The sequence below is a fragment of the Electrophorus electricus genome, chromosome 2 (assembly GCF_041902795.1).
Source record: "Electrophorus electricus isolate QZ-2024a chromosome 2, ASM4190279v1, whole genome shotgun sequence".
Lineage (NCBI taxonomy): Eukaryota > Metazoa > Chordata > Actinopteri > Gymnotiformes > Gymnotidae > Electrophorus > Electrophorus electricus.
The window spans coordinates 12,498,941-12,514,956 of NC_137498.1; the positions used below are offsets into that span (position 1 = coordinate 12,498,941).

General features: G+C 38.5%; 1 protein-coding gene and 1 long non-coding RNA gene across 3 annotated transcripts; both read right to left on the reverse strand.

Moving 5' to 3' along the window:
• Positions 1-478: 478 nt before the first annotated feature.
• Positions 479-1,991, reverse strand: LOC145660237 (uncharacterized). Its single transcript, XR_014126462.1, has 4 exons — positions 1,682-1,991; positions 985-1,098; positions 690-804; positions 479-545 (listed from the first exon to the last, which is right to left on the reverse strand). It is a non-coding gene; the product is annotated as an uncharacterized LOC145660237 (long non-coding RNA).
• Positions 1,992-7,803: 5,812 nt separating this feature from the next.
• Positions 7,804-15,710, reverse strand: LOC145660238 (matrix remodeling-associated protein 8-like). Of its 2 annotated transcripts, XM_081724543.1 has the most exons (8): positions 15,056-15,710; positions 12,040-12,357; positions 10,497-10,598; positions 10,253-10,363; positions 10,040-10,112; positions 9,885-9,917; positions 8,505-8,570; positions 7,804-8,430 (listed from the first exon to the last, which is right to left on the reverse strand). In XM_081724543.1, exons 1-7 carry the CDS (start codon positions 15,453-15,455, stop codon positions 8,552-8,554), a joined length of 1,056 nt encoding a protein of 351 aa, XP_081580669.1. In that variant the 5' UTR covers positions 15,456-15,710; the 3' UTR covers positions 7,804-8,430; positions 8,505-8,551. The 2 variants fall into 2 exon arrangements, with proteins under 2 accessions (XP_081580669.1, XP_081580663.1); XM_081724537.1 differs by having other exon boundaries at positions 7,804-8,570.
• Between the last annotated feature and the right edge of the window lie 306 nt (positions 15,711-16,016).

Sequence of the window (16,016 nt, forward strand, 5' to 3'; positions counted from 1 at the left end):
AAATGTTATTAAAGTGAGTTGAATCATTCAAGATTTATTTGGCTGAATTAGAATCATAACCTGGCTGGTCTTAGAATGAAAAATATGATTAAAAGGTCCAGAATGCAAACAGACAAAATCTTTGCATGAAGTAAAGTTTATTAATTAAAAATAAATCAAAAAGTCAAAAGATGTTATTTCAGAAAATGAAAAGACAGGTTGGGGAAAATGAAGGGAAAAAAGAAATACAAAATAAATTGGTAAAAAGAGCTGGGAAAAGTTAAAGAGTAGGGCTAATTTTGTTGGAGCACTTGGCACAGGACAAGGTGCTTTTTATAGCCTGCCATGCTCGTCTGGAGAAGATGCGTACTCTCTTCAACTTCTTGCATTCTGAGCCTTTATATTTGAAATAAAAGTAGAATTTTTAAACTGGTGTCCATGGAGTGGATGTATGTAAACTCTGATTATTGATGTGGTGCTTTGATGCTACTCACCAGCTGGGGTGTTCTCCACTTTAACTGCCTCTGTAATAGATTCCCCTACTCCACCCAGATCCTCTCTTACATCTACAGATGTTTTTTTTCCCAAAAAATCAATAAAAATGCAATTACATAATAAAGTACAGGCACATATTTAAAGTGAACAAAGATCATGTCCTACTGTGTGTTCTTAATGGAAAGCTAGATTTATGCAAGAAAGTACATCTGCACCTTCTACATGGGCGCTGTGGTCCAAATAGCAAATCTCTCCCGTTGACTCTGTGATCATAATGTGTTCAGCAGTTCTGCTCCGGATGGTACAAACCTCCTTACAGTCCTCCTGTTTCTTGGGTGAGAAATGAGAAATAATCAGTGATGAATTGTAAAGGAAATTAATCATCCACCTGGGCAGTGGAAACTCCACTAATGGACAGCATATTTTTGGATTGCCATGTGTACAAGTCAGGGAAATGTGAAGGCAAAATAAATAAAACTGTGGATGCATTAAAAAGATGTAGACACTTACACTTTCTCCCAGATTGGCACAGTAATGTTGCTTAAACCAAGCAATGGGAGCAGGGTCTCTATGACTCTTGTGTCTTCTGGTAATAATATTAGTAATTAAGTTGTCCCTTGGCATCTAGAAAGGGCAGAAGAAAGCTCTATTGTACTGAACGATAATAAAGCTGTTTACTTTCTTTTAAAAAGTTGTAACAGTTTGCATGTGTTTTTGGACATTTAAAAAAAAAACTTTAATTTTTAAGAATTAAACATTTATTCCTAAGAAGTAATTAAATTTGAAATGAAAATTAGGCTTTGATTACAACACAGTTTTCTACAAAACAAGGCTTATTTTACATGCATTTGTGCACAGGATTACCTTTGTACCCCAGTTTCATATCTTTATATGGAAATGAAAAATCAGAGCCTGTAGACTTTAAATATGTATATACAGTTACTATGTAACAGAACAAATGGCCACCCGTAGCTCAATTTCTTCTACAAATGGTAATAAATGTGAAACAAAGGTTGTCTGTTGTGCGACAGTGCATAATGGCCACACTCGTGGTCTTGCAGAGGCTTTTCTAAAACAAGCCCATAAGTCACTTTCCCTTGTCTCAGTCAACGCATTTCATCTAATGGAGTTCGGTTACCCGAATATTTTCAGCTACGTCTCCTTTTATTTATCAAGGTTTCCTTTTGTTAGTTCACTCTCTACTCACTTATTCCGCATTTGAAAATATTTGTGCGGTCCGAGTGCCGCAGGTCCCACAAACTCCCTTGACGTAGACAGACGTTTATTAGACGAACACGAATAACGAACACAGTGGCGCTCACACGAAACAGGCAACATGAACATGAGCAACGTTCAACACAGCTTACAAACATAAAGTGCACCACGTACGTGAACATTAGCGAACACAGTCCGACAGGGATACACACACCAACCGGGGTTTAAACACACACAGACATTAGGAGAATAACCCGGTGCAGGTGTGTGTGACTACATAGTCGTGGTTTCACACAAGACCATGAACTCCCACTGCAGGCGGCGGGCCGTACCACGTGACTAGTGGGGCGGGGAGCTCACTATCAGCCCACTAATTAGTTCTCCGTTCAGTCAAAAGTTCTCCATCATTAAAATGTGTTCTCATTTTAAATTCGCATATTGGCTACATGTTTATAATACGATTCCCTTATCAAATATTTAATTTCTAATTTGGGAAAAAAAACTGCCTTTGTAGATAAAACTAAATTCTACTTACGTTTTGTTTTCGTTTCTCAGTACCTCTTATGCGTGAAGAATTGTTTGTAGTCTCTGTTGATGTTTTGTCTAAAATGATCGTCATCGGCAAATCCACTCAATAAACTGATCTGGGGTCAGAAATAGAATGACACACATTATGACATAATCGAGCGCTAAATTCTGTTCAGTGGTTGTTTAGAACAATGACAGAAGTAAGCTGAAATGACATTATAGTCTCATATTATAAATCACATTTTAAAATAATTTCCCCCTCTTTATGCTATCATTTTGTTATCAGGCTCAGATTAAAAAATCTAAATAAAGTAAATATAACCTATACATGTAAACTATATATTAATTAATTAATTAGTAATCATTCCACATAGGTACAATTCACTCGCTCTGTGTTCGTTATAATCCAAAGTCATTTGAACACTCATTAAGGATCAAAATGCAACCTAAACAACAACAATAATAATAAAACCTTAAGAAATTATACCATTTTAACTGAAAATTAGGCTTAATGGTCACAATACAACGTTCAACAAAACAAGACTTATCTTTACTCTGGTGTTTCAGTACTAAGGCTAAGCAGTTATGCAAACATGTTCTTGCATAATATATGCTTATATTATGAAACTGAACAACTAGACAAACAGAATTAAATGCTCCGTTCATTACTGCTTCAAATGTTTGTTTGTTTTTTAATATATTTTTTAAAAGTGCAGGATTGTAGCCCCAAAATAACCTGCACGTGGTTTTACAGTGGCTATTCCAATATGTGTTTTATAACACAACGTTTCAACCTCATCTTCACAAAGGTTAATTACTGCTGAAAAGAAAAAAAGGTTAGCATAATTTTAAAAATGTTTCTTATATCTTATAAAGAACACCCAACCAAACAACCTAGCTACAAAGAGACAAGGATAAAAAACATCATTACATGTATTATATAGGCATACAGATTTGAAATAAATGTGGTAAGTGCAGTGGACAGGATGGAGTCTAGAATTCATCATCTGTTGAGGCATCCGTGGCAACATCCTCATATGGCTCTTCAGTGTCTTCATCAGTCTCACCATAACCTGCCACCATTAGGTGGTGTGTTTCTTTCACAGCTACCAGGTCTGTCTTCAGCTCTTCAAGCTCTGGGAATACAACACTGTGCAGGCCACAGTAAGCTTGAGCAGAAATTCCTGAAGGGTAGTTTAACAAATCAAACTGGGTAATAAAAGCACCATGAAAAAACAACACAAAACAAACAAACAAACAAACATCACCCCTCATCAAAAATAAACACAAACAATCACATTCTGAATGCAAGATTATATATAATCAGGCCATAAACACAACATGAATGAATATGAAATGATCATATTAATAGGGGTTTGAAAAGTAGGAGGCAGTGAAGAGTCAGGTATGAATGCTGGGAAACATTCCTAAAGTATCTATAAATATGGCCCTTTGTAGGAAAGATCATCTGTAAAGCAGTTCAAGAACACATCTGTAAGGCAGGCTTGAATCCAGGTCACCTAAGTAATGAGACCAATAGCCTACTGGGTAAGCAACCACGCTTTTAACAATGGTGGGTCCCTGTGCAGAACAGTTAGATCTTGGATCAGGTAAAACAAAAGGTAAATAACTAAACACCATGCCGAGCGTGGAAAAAGGGAGAACAAAGGACATGACAGGAAAAAATGGAAACCCCAATGCACTGAGGAAAACCAGACTAAAACTTCCCAAACAAAACCAGAAAACAGGGAGGAACTTGAATGGCTAAGGGAAGCCTTGGGAGAGAGACAGACTCCAGATGGAAAACTGGAGAGGGGAGGGGACACATAAAAACACAAACACCCTCACAAACAAGAAGTGAGGTGTAGCACAAGGGCTCACAGACTTCAATACCTGAAGCTAGTGGCTAGGAGCTTGGATCAAAACTTTAGCAAAGACCCAGCACTGAATGACGGGGTCACAGGGTTTTTATAAGGTCTAACCCAGCTGTTGGGTGTTAAACCTGATTAGTGGCGTGGTTGACTTGAGGCCTCCCTCTGGTGGCCGGAGGGGGTCTTGGCCTGGTGCCAACCCTTACAGTATCCTATATGAAGTGACCTGCATTAAGAAATTAATTGTTGATGTCACTTACTATTATTATTGTTAGTAGTAGTAGTATTTAGTGGGGAATCATTTATGGTGTTGATTGGAGAATACTATTAAACAAATTAATCTTTCCATCAGTAGTAGTTGATGAAATTAATAACTTCTAACCATTTGGAGATGTCATTGTTGTAGTAGGTTTAGTTGAAGCTGTTGGACTTGATGTGTCAGTGTCCACTGGAGTAAGAGTTACAGGTTTATATGGAGCCTCTGCAAGAATAGAAAAGTGTGGTCAGTTCTAAGTATGAACTCTGTTTCTGTACTGTTCACTCTCACTGGAGATCACTTCCCATGTGTTTCTGTTTGTGTTGTATTTATACCAGGTGAAGCTCTCAGGTATGGTGTGTATATCAGTGCAGGAACAGGGCAGCAGCCTGAGTGCTGCAGCTGATATGCATGAGATTTAACTGCACCACAATAATACATTGATTTCAAGATTTGGTTTTATGACTGATGGCAGTCTAAACAGCAAATTGTAATTGTTCAAATTCTACCTTATATGTTCAGATAACATGGAGTGCCTCTTATACGTTATCAGAAATATATGACATGTCGTCTCTAACTGGACTCCTATTAGATGTTTCCAGTGTTTCTTATAAAGTAGCTACTGAGTAGATATTTGATGATCTACAGATGTAGAGAGAAAGTCACACTCACCATCAGCAGCAAGGAGCAGATAAACACACACCTGCATTCTTACTGAGTTCCACACACACTACACACAGCTAAAGCAGGACTGCTGATACACACCGTACACACTCTTCTATACAGTCTACTGAATGTTCTCACAACTACAGTTACAGTGGAGATGAAGTGTATTCAAATGAAGCTTTGACAAACTTCTATCCCCAACACACACAACAAATATAGGGAGGCAGTAGGGTTTTATAAGTTTTTAAAAGTCATTTGGTGTGTCCTCTTTCTTCCTTAACAGTCTCACATTATAAGTGAAAATGTCATCATTCTTACTTAAGTTGGCTCGGTCCGTTGTCACAGAGATGTGGCGGCCCAGTGGGATGGACCCAAAATGACTCCCTAAGTGCTGTTAGTTCAGTCCAGCACATCTGCCCCTTTGTACATGCATCATTTATGAACGTATTTAAACACATCTGTCACTGCAGTGGTTGTCGGTCTATGTTCGTGCTCAGGTTGGCATTACTGCTCATTTAATAAATGCATGTCTTCGTCAAGAGACGTCTGCGCTTCCTGCTCCTTGCCTTGTGGCACTTGGGCCATCACAACAAACAAAATATTTGTATTTTCTTATACCTGCGTGCGGGGGGTGGCATAACGTGACTAAGTGAATAAATCATATAAAAGCACACATTGTGTTCACTTTGTTTTCAGTAGGCTACACCAAAAGTGAGGAGGAGGCCTTCAGTATTTTGAGGCGTTCCCTTCAGTATTCTGGGAAGAGTCTCATATATAGTCAGGGCCATTGGACCTGGACTTCACCATCTCTCACACCAATCTTATTCCCACTTCCTAAAAAAAGAGAGAAGCCTGCAGCCAAGGGATCAGTTAAGATGAGGCAAAAAGCAAACGTAAAAATGATGTATATGTAACATGCTGCAACCGTCTCTGATCTGGGCTGAGATCTTCCCCAAGGTCGGGGTGAGTTGCAACATCTGACTTCTTCTATTCAAATAAATAAGTGGATGTCATGTGTAATCATTTAGCATTTTTTCTTCACAAACTCAAATATTTACTGTATAAACTGAAAAATCTTTAGGATTTAGCATTGTTGTGCATCACTAAACTAATATTTAGTTGTATAACTACTGTTTCTGAGAACTGCTTCACATCTGTGTTGCATGGAGTCGACCAACTTCTGGCAGCTGTAAACAGGTATTCCAGCCCAGGATGCTTTGACAACTTTCCACAGTTCCTCTCCATTTCTTGGTTTTGCCTCAGAAACAGAATTTTTGATGTCCCCCCTCAAGTTTTCTATCGGATTAAAGTCCGGGGATTGGGCTGGCCACTCCGTAACTTTAATTTTGTTGGTCTGAAACCAAGATGCTGCTCGCTGACTGGTGTGTTTGGGGTCGTTGTCTTGTTGAAACATCCATTTCAAGGGTATTTCCTCTTCAGCATAAGGCAACATGACCTCTTCAAGTATTTTGATATATGCAAACTGATCCATGATGCCTGGTATGCGATAAATAGGCCCGACACCATAATAAGAGAAACATCCCCATATCATGATGCCTGCACCACCATGCTTCACTGTCTTCAGAGTGTACTGTGGATGGAATTCAGTGTTTGGGGGTCATCTGACAAACTGTCTGCGGCTCTTGGATCCAAAAAGAACAATCTTACTTTCATCAGTCCAAAAAACGTTTCTTCATTTCTCTTTAGGCCAGTCCATGTGTTCTTTGGCAAATTGTAACCTCTTCAGCACGTCTTTTTTTTAACAGTGGGACTTTGCGGGGGCTTCTTGCTGATAGAATAGCTTCACACAGGCGTCTTCTAATTGTCACAGTACTCACAGGTAACTTCAGACTGTCTTTGATCACCCTGGAGCTGATCATTGGCTGAGTCTTTGCCATACTGGCTATTCTTCAATCCATTCAAATGGTAGTCTTCCATTTTCTTCCACATCTCTCTGGTTTTGTTTTCTATTTTAAAGCATTGGGGATCATTTTAGGTGAACAGCCTATCTTTTTCTTTATATCATTTTCAATTCTTTATATGTTTTCACCTCTCCAATCAAAGTTTTAATCAAAGTACGCTGTTCTTCTGAACAATGCCTGGAACGACCCATTTTTCTCAGATTTTCAGAGAGAAATGCATGTACATGTGTTGGCTTCATCTTTAAATAAAGGCCACCTGATTGACATCTGTTTTTTCACAGAAGGAATGACAGAAGGAATGACCTCACTAATTGAACTCCACTCCATTATTATTTTGAACACACCCGTTTCAATTAATTATTCAATTACACAACCTCAGGAGCATGCATATCATGAATGTTGGGTCTGATGGTTTTCTATGACTCTGCTACACCTACTGGTAAATTATTTACCATGTAGTAATATAATTTCTACCAAAAACAGTGATTGATATGATTAGTCATGTTGGACTGCTATTATTTCAAACACAACTATATATATATATATATATATATATATATATATATATATATATATATATATATATATATATATATATATATATATATATATATATATATATATATATATATTCCAAGTGTTGCTTGTTGACATTTATTTTGAATTTGTCTTATTTTCTGTTAAGTTGCAGTGTACTCATTTATAGTTTTATTAAAACGCCTCAGGAACTGCAGTGTCTCATTTATAGCTTTACAATGTAATATAACTGAATTTTAATTGAACCAAAATAAAAATTAATTGAACAGTTGTTCAACTATACAGTGCAGGCTATACAACTCTAGGTAGGAGGCTAGGCAGGACGCATGAACGAGCCGACAAAAGTTACGTTTATTAACACCAGACAACAGACAATGTAGCACATAGGCTAATACATGGTCAATCACCGACAACATACACTACTAAACAGTAAAGTTATATACACGCACAGTAACGACACAAAACAAGGAGCAGGCGTGAAACACGGGGAGGGCATGGCCATATGCATGAACACACACACACACACACACACACATCTGGGAGGAGGGGCCGTACCGTGAACATTTACACATCATTTTTTATTTCATTAAAGCCAAAAGCACTACCACTAAATAAATTATATGCAAAAAAGCTAACAATTCACAGTATTAAAATTACCTTTCAGCCGATTAACCCCTAATGAGGCATTTACAGTGATGAAACAAATAAAATACTTGATATTTAATGGCTACCATACATGTTTTTGTATGTTTGTTTTTTGTCCATTTGCTTGATTGCATTTGTGTGTGTGTGTGTGTGTGTGTGTGTGTGTGTGTGTGTGTGTGTGTGTGTGTGTGTGTGTGTGTGCTTAATTTGAATTTAATTTGATGCTGGCATATTCTGTATAATCTGCATTATCCATTGGAGTGGACGCTGGTTTGGTTTTCTGACTGTATACTAGAGTGGAGTAAGTGACATCATCCTGTAGGAATAACACATTAACAATTATTACATAACACACATGTTTACAAAACACACATTCAGTATGATGCACACCTGTTCTTTTGCTGTTTTGCATTTCACTTCTGGATTTACAATTGCATTTAGGACACTTGAATCTTCCTGTAGAAACACAGAAATGGGAAATTAGACAAACTTGTGTAAACACTAAAACACACTTTCACAAAAATACTGTATATAGGAGTCTATACATGCACACAAATGCACAATTGAAATGCACCAATAACCTTTATGCACCTGTGACCATCATGCAAAGAGCAACAACAATATGCTATATGTGGTGTGAAATCACTGGTACATGTCCAGAAGATGTCTCCGTTTTCATATGAATGCAGTGATAAGAGCTGTGCTCCATAAGGGCACAGGTGAAGTGAAACACAGGTAGAATTTAGTGGTAAATAATCCTTGTCCAAAGAAGGACAATATAACCCGCCTTAATACCTACAGGTCAGACGCTTTAACATCAGTAGTCATGAAATGCTTCGAGAAGCTGGTTCTGTCTTACGTCAAGTCTATCACTCCCACTTCCTTGGACTGATATAGTTTTACAGAGCAATCTGCACTATGCACAGTCACAATCAACACTATGTCTGTACTCATCTGGACCTTCTAGGATCCTATGACAGAGTCATGTTTGTAGACTTCAGCTCTGCTTTCAACACAACTGAGAGTGGAACCCTGTGTCTGTCAGGGTATTTTCAACTACCTGTCAGATAGAAAGTAGCTTGTGTGCCTGGAACCTTATCTGTCAGAGCCCCTATCCATCAGCACTGGGGTTCCTCAAGGCTGGACACTCTCAGTCCTCCTCTTCTGATGCTACACCAACAAGTGCATCTCCAGCTATCATCAAGCAAATGACCCTAACAGGACTCGTTAGCAACACTGACGGGACTGCTAGTGGAGTCAAGTGGCTCGTCTGGCTTTGTGGTGCACTGAAAACAACTTGGAGGTCAACATGCAAAAAGCAGTAGAGATGGATGATATATTTCTGAAATAAGACAACTGTCCATCTCCCTTTGTAACTCAGTACAGTAAGTGATGTGGAGTCTGAGCTTCCTACACACCACCATCTCCACTGATTTCAAACTAGAGATCACAACAGCCATCATCAAAAATGTTCATCAGTGTATCAAGAGCTGCTTTGTATCAGAAACTCAACATGGACCCCACACAACTAGGGAACCCCACACACTATCTGTATAAAACTGCTCAGGTATTTGGTACTGCTTCAACAAAACCTGAACTTCACAACCTGTGTTTCCCAAAGATGGTTTTCCTTATTAAAAAAAACAAACAAACAAACAAAAAGAAACATTAAAAAAGTGCTGTATGTGATATATGTGATCCTTTATTTTAACTATATTGTATTGTATCATCTGAACCCCCCTCAGTATTCAGATACAAAGTAGCACTCACCTGAACAGGTGAACAAAGCACAGCAGAACAATCCTGTAAACACACACACACACACACACACACACCATGGAAGATTTGACCTTGAAGGATGTGTGCCAGTAATGATGTGGAGGTTGTTTTTCTTATGTTACAGTGGATGGTATGTGAGCATTCACCTGTGTCTCCTGCTCTCTCTTCTCTTCTCTTCTGTTTGCCCCTTTCTTAGCCTCGTTTGTCCATGTCTCTGGACTACATTAGAAAAACAGGCAATGTGACCCACAACTTGTATGCATGCATATGTGTGTGTGTGTGTGTGTGTGTGCGTGTGCGTGTGCGTGTGTGTGTGTGTGTGTGTGTGTGTGTGTGTGTGTGTGTGTGTGTATGTGTACCTTTGTATCTCCAGCACAAGACCCCTACGAGACCCAGCAGCAGGAGGAGGACAGCTCCCACAGCAGTAGTCATGAGGATATATAATCGATCACCAGCAGGGTTTTGGACATCTGAAGGCAAACGTTATACAAATGTTATGTGTATTTGTGTGCGTGTTAGTGTTTGTGTTTTTACACAGCAAGCATTTTAATTGCTTTTTAAGATATTAGGAGACCATGTTGATATGCAGTAAATACATGTTACCGTCAGTCAGAGTCTTTGCACTGTCAGTAGTGGAAGCATCAGCTGGAGCCTTTGCACTTGTTTTGACATCAAATCTTGATGTAAATTCTGTTGTTGAGATTCCTGGAGAGGGAGATGTGTTTGTTAGCATAAGATGGTGTACTGCTTTAGTACTACTTGTGTTTGCAAGTTTGGCTACAGTACTGACCCATTATAAATGTGTATAGGAACATTCAGGGTGGTTTACATTCGTGACACTAGTAGACATGTGATTGTGCCTGACTGGGGGGCAGGTGAACAAGCTCATCAGTGCATGTTTAAAAGTTGTTTAAATCTAATTATAATGAAGCCTTGACTTTCCAAGTAATGATGTTATATTAGAGTTAGCACTAATGAAATGGAATTATCCCTCTTGAGCATCGTGATACGGCCACAAAACAAATCAAACTATGTCAAAATAAAATTCCCAATGAAGTATTAAAAGTATTTAAAATATATATTTTAAATTTGTTTTATATGTTGATCAAAAAGCTGTCAATTTAGGTATATAGCCTGTAATTAGACTTCTGTGGTTGGGAAATACAGTTTATTACTTTATTGACAGTGTCATAGTCAGGACACATGAAGAAAAATGCCATTTTCAGGTAAAATGTGTCTTTGGACAATTGGGAAAACATCTAGTACTAGGTAAGGAACCAAAAACAGATCACTTCTATCATTTTGGGTATAGCCTTTGTCAAACTAGTGTGACTGAGAAACAGTTTTATGCTGGTACTTTCTTAGGAGACATGATTTTGGACTCATGAAAGTGTATAAAAAAATAAAATTTTTAGGTAAAACATGTATTTGGACAACTGGGAGCACATCTTGTACAAGGTGATAAGTCAAAAACAGTGGATTTCTGTCATTTTGTGAAGTATTGTGAAGTAAAACATTTTACATCAAAATTGTATGTCCTGAATATGACAATATCAAAGTGCCAGTGCAAAGCAGTATTTCCCCAACCACAGTAGTTTGAGGTTTCAGTTCACACGGTTCCTACTTACTGTTTGTGGATGGTCATAGTTAGGACACATGACAATTTAATCAAAATGTCAATATGAGGTAAAATAGATAAAATAGTTCTTTGGACAACTGAACACATCTAGTACTAAGCAATGAATCAAAAACATGACATTTCTGTCACTTTGGGTGTATACGATGTAGTGTGGCTGGGAAATAATTTTACACTGGCAGTTTATTGATACTGTCATAGTCCACCTATGCACTTTAGAAATAATATGAAAGTCAAAATGAGGGTCAGTGACATTATGGATTGTTTCCAGAAGATTAAGTCATGATTTAAATCCCAGTCAAGTATTTTTAAAGTACAAGAGGAGTATTTGACCATCACTGAACTAAACGCTACTGGTAATGTGCAGATGACAGCACAACAACAAATATGACAGCAGAAAGTCTACAAGTAACTCAGACAACCAAGACTTTGCTAGTGTGGATACATAAGAAAACCTTAAAGCTGGATTTATCATTTTCAGTTGGATTTGGATCAAAAACAGTGTTTTACCTTTAATGGTGAGTCTGATGTCTTTATATTTCTGGTTTGTAAGATAACACCTGTAGTATCCCTCATCCTCTTCAGTCAGGTGTGATATGAGTAGAGAGAGATTTCCTGGAGAGTGAGCAGTACCCAGCTGATCTCTGTTTCTGTACTGTTCACTCTCACTGGTGATCATGTCCCATGAGTTTCTGTTTGTGTTGTGTTTCTCCCAGGTAAAACGCTCAGGTTTGGCGTGTGGTTCAGTACAGGAGCAGGGCAGCAGTACTGAGTCTCCTGTGTATGCAGTGATGTAGTCTGTCTTCTGATTCTCTGCCAAACTGCAGCCTGCAGAAACACACGGGATAAAGGCCTTCACTATTAAACATGGCCGCACATGTACATGTAAAATGGTTATTATTACACATGACATACTCCGTTATTATTATTATATATGACATACTTAATTATTATTATATATCACATACTCCATTATTATTATTATATATGACATACTTAATTATTATTATATATCACATACTCCATTATTATTATATATGACATACTTAATTGCTCCAGGTCCAGTCACCTGATGGTACTGATGGTACCAGCCAACTGATGATGGTACTGGAAATCACTAAGAGATTTCCCAATATATGCTGGTATGATGGATGCATGACCATCAAATTATAAGATGTAAATGTTTGATTATATTGATTATATATTGTCTCTCTCCCTCCCTCCTTCTCTCTCTCCCCCTCTGCCCACCCTCGCTCCCTCCCTCCCCCCTTCTCTCCTTCTCTCTCCATCCCTCATTCTCTATTTCTTCCTTTCTCTCTCTCTCTCCCTCCCTCCCTCTCTGCCTTCCTCCCCTCCCTCCTTTTCTCTCTCCTTCTTGCCCTCGCTTTCCCTCCCTCCTTCTCTCTCTTACTCCCTTTCTCTTTCTCCCCCTCTCTCTAGAGCAAATGAGAACAGTAGTAACTAAATAAGGAAACTAAACAAGTCGTGTGTAATATGGGTATATAACTGACTAGAACCTAAACAGGACAGAAGACAAGAGTCATTAACTACAGGCATGAAATACACATACAAACAGAAGATGTAACTAGAAACAGACAGAAGTAGAACTGCAGATCCTGCAGATCCTGCAATTTATTAAGAGAGGGGAAATCCAAAGGTGTAGTCAAAATTCTCTACATTGGTAGATTGAGGCTGAGTGAAGAACCAGCTATATTTTTCTATATATTTAGAGTGCTGACACCAGTTTCCTGTAAAGTATCCAATCTCTGCACTATACGTTTAGTAGATCAAACCCTATGTTAGGCTGGCTGAACCGCTGACAAAGCAGGATGTATTAAGACAGGAATTTTAGAAAGGTGGTTATGCATATTCTCATAACACATGCTAGGCAATGCAGTAGAGTATTCTCATTCTCTTCAGAATATAAATTGTAATTACAGGCATAATTTGGAATCAGATACATTTTGTAGTTTTATGTGCATTAAACCTTTGCCTGCACCTCTGCCTTTGGTTGTAGGTAAGTGGGACAGGGGTAAATAATTACAGTAACAGAAGCTCCAAATATGTCACTTGTAATGTCAAGCTAACATCAACATTGACTAAATCAACTTTTATGACTGTTTGTTTATGCCCATTTGCAACTTGTCATAGCAAAGCCTTGCTTCTTATTTTAGAAGTTTTAAATCAAAAATCTAAAATAAGAACACATTAGTGATTTTGATCCAGCTGCTCCACCTACATTAATGATCTGCACACTGTGCAGTTTTCAGAACGATAATGTAATGCGGAGGCAGACAGGACTTGATGCACATGTGTAAACGAAAGTTCTTTATTTGCAAAACAGCTGGCCACAACGGCAAAATTAACAAAATGGTGCAAACTAAACACTGACTAAATGGAACACCAAAAAGGGAGAAAAACGATACAGGAACTGTGCAGAAACAATAAAATTGTGATGGAACATTTGATACTAAGGCATCGAATCTCGTATCACACAGTGTACCAAAGCTTGTATCAGTTACTATTACCACTAAAGTTAATATTACCATTAATATTACCACTAAAGTTACTAACAACACGTGACTAATGATGGTCGAAGCTTCAGACGTCACTGAAGCACAGGATGAGGGTGAGACTGTTTCATAAGTTTGGCACTGTCCTATAACGTGGAAGCTTATCTCTTTACTAAAAAATTGGAAATGTGCTAATTATAGAAGTCAATAGTGAGAGTAAACGTTTCATAACGCCAACCTGTTGTTTTTACATAAAAGGGAAACAATGATTTTACACAATTTATTTCAGAATTTAATTACTAAACATCATTACTGATCATCCATTTTTTAATGGCATATGAAGGCGGTGGAGTGTTGTATTGTTTATAGTGCTGCGCAGTTTTGAATCTATAGCTGCTATCATTTCTGAACACCACCAGGTGTCGCTGTTTTGTCACCAGCTTTCAATGCTCCAAAGCTTCGAATCCTTTAGCAGTACAATAAGGAAGAACCTCAAACGCTTCACAGGACTTCGTCTGCACATCATTACCAAGAAAGAAGATAAACAGTAAACACTAGAATAACGAGCAGGCTAATAACGTTACCAAACAACAATAATCTCACGGGAGGACGAGAGAGCGCACATTCAAAGACCCACAGCCAAGACGATAAAACAAGGGATATTTATATAAAGACTAACGAATGCAAACTAGACAAAGATGAAAACAGTGACAGGAAAACCAAACGAGGGGTCGGAACAGAAAAACCAAAACAAAGAAGCATGTGTGTTAAAAACCTGAGAAATTCTTACTTGAACTGCACAAGATATTTGTTAAAATTAAAGGAGTATTTGACCATCACTGAACTAAACGTTACTGGTAATGTGCACAGATGACAGCACAACAACAAATATGACAGCAGAAAGTCTACAAGTAACTCAGACAACCAAGACTTTGCTAGTGTGGATACATAAGAAAACCTTAAAGCTGGATTTATCATTTGCAGTTGGATTTGGATCAAATACAGTGTTTTACCTTTAACGGTGAGACTGATGTCTTTATAGTACTGATTAAGATAACACCTGTAGTATCCCTTATCCTCTTCAGTCAGGTGTGATATGAGTAGAGAGAGATTTCCTGGAGAGTGAGCAGTACCCATCTGAACTCTGTTTCTGTACTGTTCACTCTCACTGGTGATCACGTCCCATGAGTTTCTGTTTGTGTTGTGTTTCCTCCAGGTGAAACTCTTAGGTTTGGCATGTGGGTCAGTACAGGAGCAGGGCAGCAGTACTGAGTCTCCTGTGTATGCAGTGACGTCGTCTGTCTTCTGATTCTCTGCCAAACTGCAGCCTGCAGAAACACACGAGATAAAGGCCTTCACTATTAAACATGGCCGCACATGTACATGTAAAATGGTTATTATTACATATGACATACTCCGTTATTATTATTATATATGACATACTTAATTATTATTATATATCACATACTCCATTATTATTATATATAGCATACTTAATTGCTCCAGGTCCAGCCAACTGATGATGGTACTGGAAATCACTAAGAGATTTCCCAATAGATGTTGGTATGATGGATGCATGACCATCAAGTTATAAGATGTAAATGTCTGATTATATATTGTCTCTCTCCCTCCCTCCTTCTCTCTCTCCCCCTCTGCCCACCCTCGCTCCCTCCCTCCCTCCTTCTCTCCTTCTCTCTCCATCCCTCATTCTCTCTCTATTTCTTCCTTTCTCTCTCTCTCTCTCCCTCCCTCTCTGCCTTCCTCCCCTCCCTCCTTTTCTCTCTCCTTCTCCCCCTCTCTCTCCCTCCCTCCTTCTTTCTCTCACTCCCTTTCTTTCTCTCCCCCTCTCTCTCCCTCTTTCTTTCTCCCTCCCTCCCTCTTTCTCTCCTCCCCTCTCTCTCCCTCTTTCTCTTTCTCCCCCTCTCTCTAGAGCAAATGAGAACAGTAGTAACTAAATAAGGAAACTAAACAAGT

Excerpts from the sequence above, each read along its gene's own strand:
- LOC145660238 (XM_081724543.1), bottom strand. The coding sequence starts at position 15,455 with ATGTCATATGTAATAATAACCATTTTACATGTACATGTGCGGCCATGT. Across the intron at positions 10,599-12,039 it reads CATCAGACTCACCATTAAAG|GAATCTCAACAACAGAATTT; the intron begins GTAAAACACTGT and ends CTCCCTCTCCAG. Across the intron at positions 10,113-10,252 it reads CTTGTGCTGGAGATACAAAG|TCCAGAGACATGGACAAACG; the intron begins GTACACATACAC and ends TTTCTAATGTAG.